Consider the following 1,633-nt stretch of genomic DNA (forward strand, 5'->3'; position numbering starts at 1 on the left):
GGCAACAAGCCTAGGTGCTTGTTACTTAGTGTACACCAAGGCCTGCAGTCATACAGTTCCTCATAGGAGTGCTGATCTAGGATCAGTTTGGCCCTTCCAATTCTAATTTATTGATTGGGGGAGCAGCTCTCAGTACACTTTATGACTTAAATGTAATGTAAATGTACACTTTATGTATACGGGTTCAGAATTAGCAGGGTAGGGTCTGCTCTCACCTGGGCAATAGGATGTTTCTGGCATCCTCAGCCCTCTGTCTGGTCAGAGGGAGGACGCTGTGTTCTCCTCCACCCTCAACCCCTCACCCCCTCGTCTCCAACCTCACCCCCTCGTCTGCACCCCTCCACCTTAACCCCCTCGTCTCCAACCACACCCCCTTGTCTCAACCCCTCGTCTTCAACCTCACCCCCTCATCTGCACCCCTCTACCCTCATCCAATCATCTCCACCTTCACCCCATCGTCTCCACCCTTACCCCCTTGTCTCACCCCCTCGTCTGCACCCTCCACCTCAACCCCCTTGTCTCACCCCCTCGTCTGCATCCCTCCACCCTCACCCACTCGTCTCCACCCTCACCCCATCATCTCCACCCTCACCCCCTTGTCTCACCCTCTCATTTATACCCCTCACCCCCTCGTCTGCACCCCTCCACCCTCACCCACTCGTCTCCACTTTCACCCCATCGTCTCCACCCTCACCCCCTTGTCTCACCCCCTCATCTCCAACCTCACCCCCTCGTCTGCACCCCTCCACCTTAACCCCTCGTCTCACCCCCTCGTCTGCATCCCTCCAACCTCACCCCCTCGTCTGCACCCCTCCACCTTAACCCCCTCGTCTCACCCCCTCGTCTGCATCCCTCCAACCTCACCCACTCGTCTCCACCCTCACCCCATCGTCTACACCCTCACCCTCTTGTCTCACCCCCTCATTTACACCCCTCACCCTCTCATCTAACTCTGGAGAGTAGGTAGAAATACAGAGGGAATGTCTGTGTTCATATCAGAGAGAGAGAGAACTATAGACTGGTTCTTAGTTGTGTGTGAGAGATAGTGATGTTACGCGGTTCTATATTTAACACGGTGAGCCATGTTAAAGTTTATATACAGTAGAGCCTGCGCCTCTGTAACTTTTCACAATCCCTCTTCTGACTGGGAAAGAGTTTTTCCTAGTGGATCTACAAGCAGGGTGATGTGTCCCAAATGGTGCCGTTTTCCCTACGTAGTGCACTACTTTTTAACCAGCTCTGGTCTAACGTAGTGCACTATATAGGGAATATGGTGCCATTTGGTATGCAGACATGGAATAGTGCTGAAATCACCCTCAGTTCCATTAACTTTAATATGGAAATGACACTGTTGAAATTACACTACAGCGGAATGTGTTAGTCACCCTGTAAAATGAGCGTGTGTGTGTGTGTGTGTGTGTGTGTGTGTGTGTGTGTGTGTGTGTGTGTGTGTGTGTGTGTGTGTGTGTGTGTGTGTGTGTGTGTGTGTGTGTGTGTGTGTGTGTGTGTGTGTGTGTCAGCTTTGAGACTGGTCTCTTTGCTGTAGCAGTAAATCCTGATGACTCCCGGTTCTCAGTCGTCTTCCCTTCCATCTCGTCGACTCAGATTGAAAGATGACTTATCACATTACGAG

The 1,633-nt window shown here is 51.7% G+C and overlaps 1 protein-coding gene across 1 annotated transcript; it reads left to right on the top strand.

Moving 5' to 3' along the window:
• The first annotated feature begins 227 nt into the window (after nucleotides 1-227).
• Nucleotides 228-950, top strand: LOC124025069 (extensin-like). The gene has a single exon (XM_046338750.1). It carries the CDS (start codon nucleotides 228-230, stop codon nucleotides 948-950), a length of 723 nt encoding a protein of 240 aa, XP_046194706.1.
• The last annotated feature ends 683 nt before the right edge of the window (nucleotides 951-1,633 follow it).

This window comes from Oncorhynchus gorbuscha, unplaced genomic scaffold, assembly GCF_021184085.1.
Source record: "Oncorhynchus gorbuscha isolate QuinsamMale2020 ecotype Even-year unplaced genomic scaffold, OgorEven_v1.0 Un_scaffold_2158, whole genome shotgun sequence".
Classification (NCBI taxonomy): Eukaryota; Metazoa; Chordata; class Actinopteri; order Salmoniformes; family Salmonidae; genus Oncorhynchus; species Oncorhynchus gorbuscha.

Coding starts and splice junctions, on each gene's coding strand:
- LOC124025069 (XM_046338750.1), top strand. CDS start 228: ATGTTTCTGGCATCCTCAGCCCTCTGTCTGGTCAGAGGGAGGACGCTG.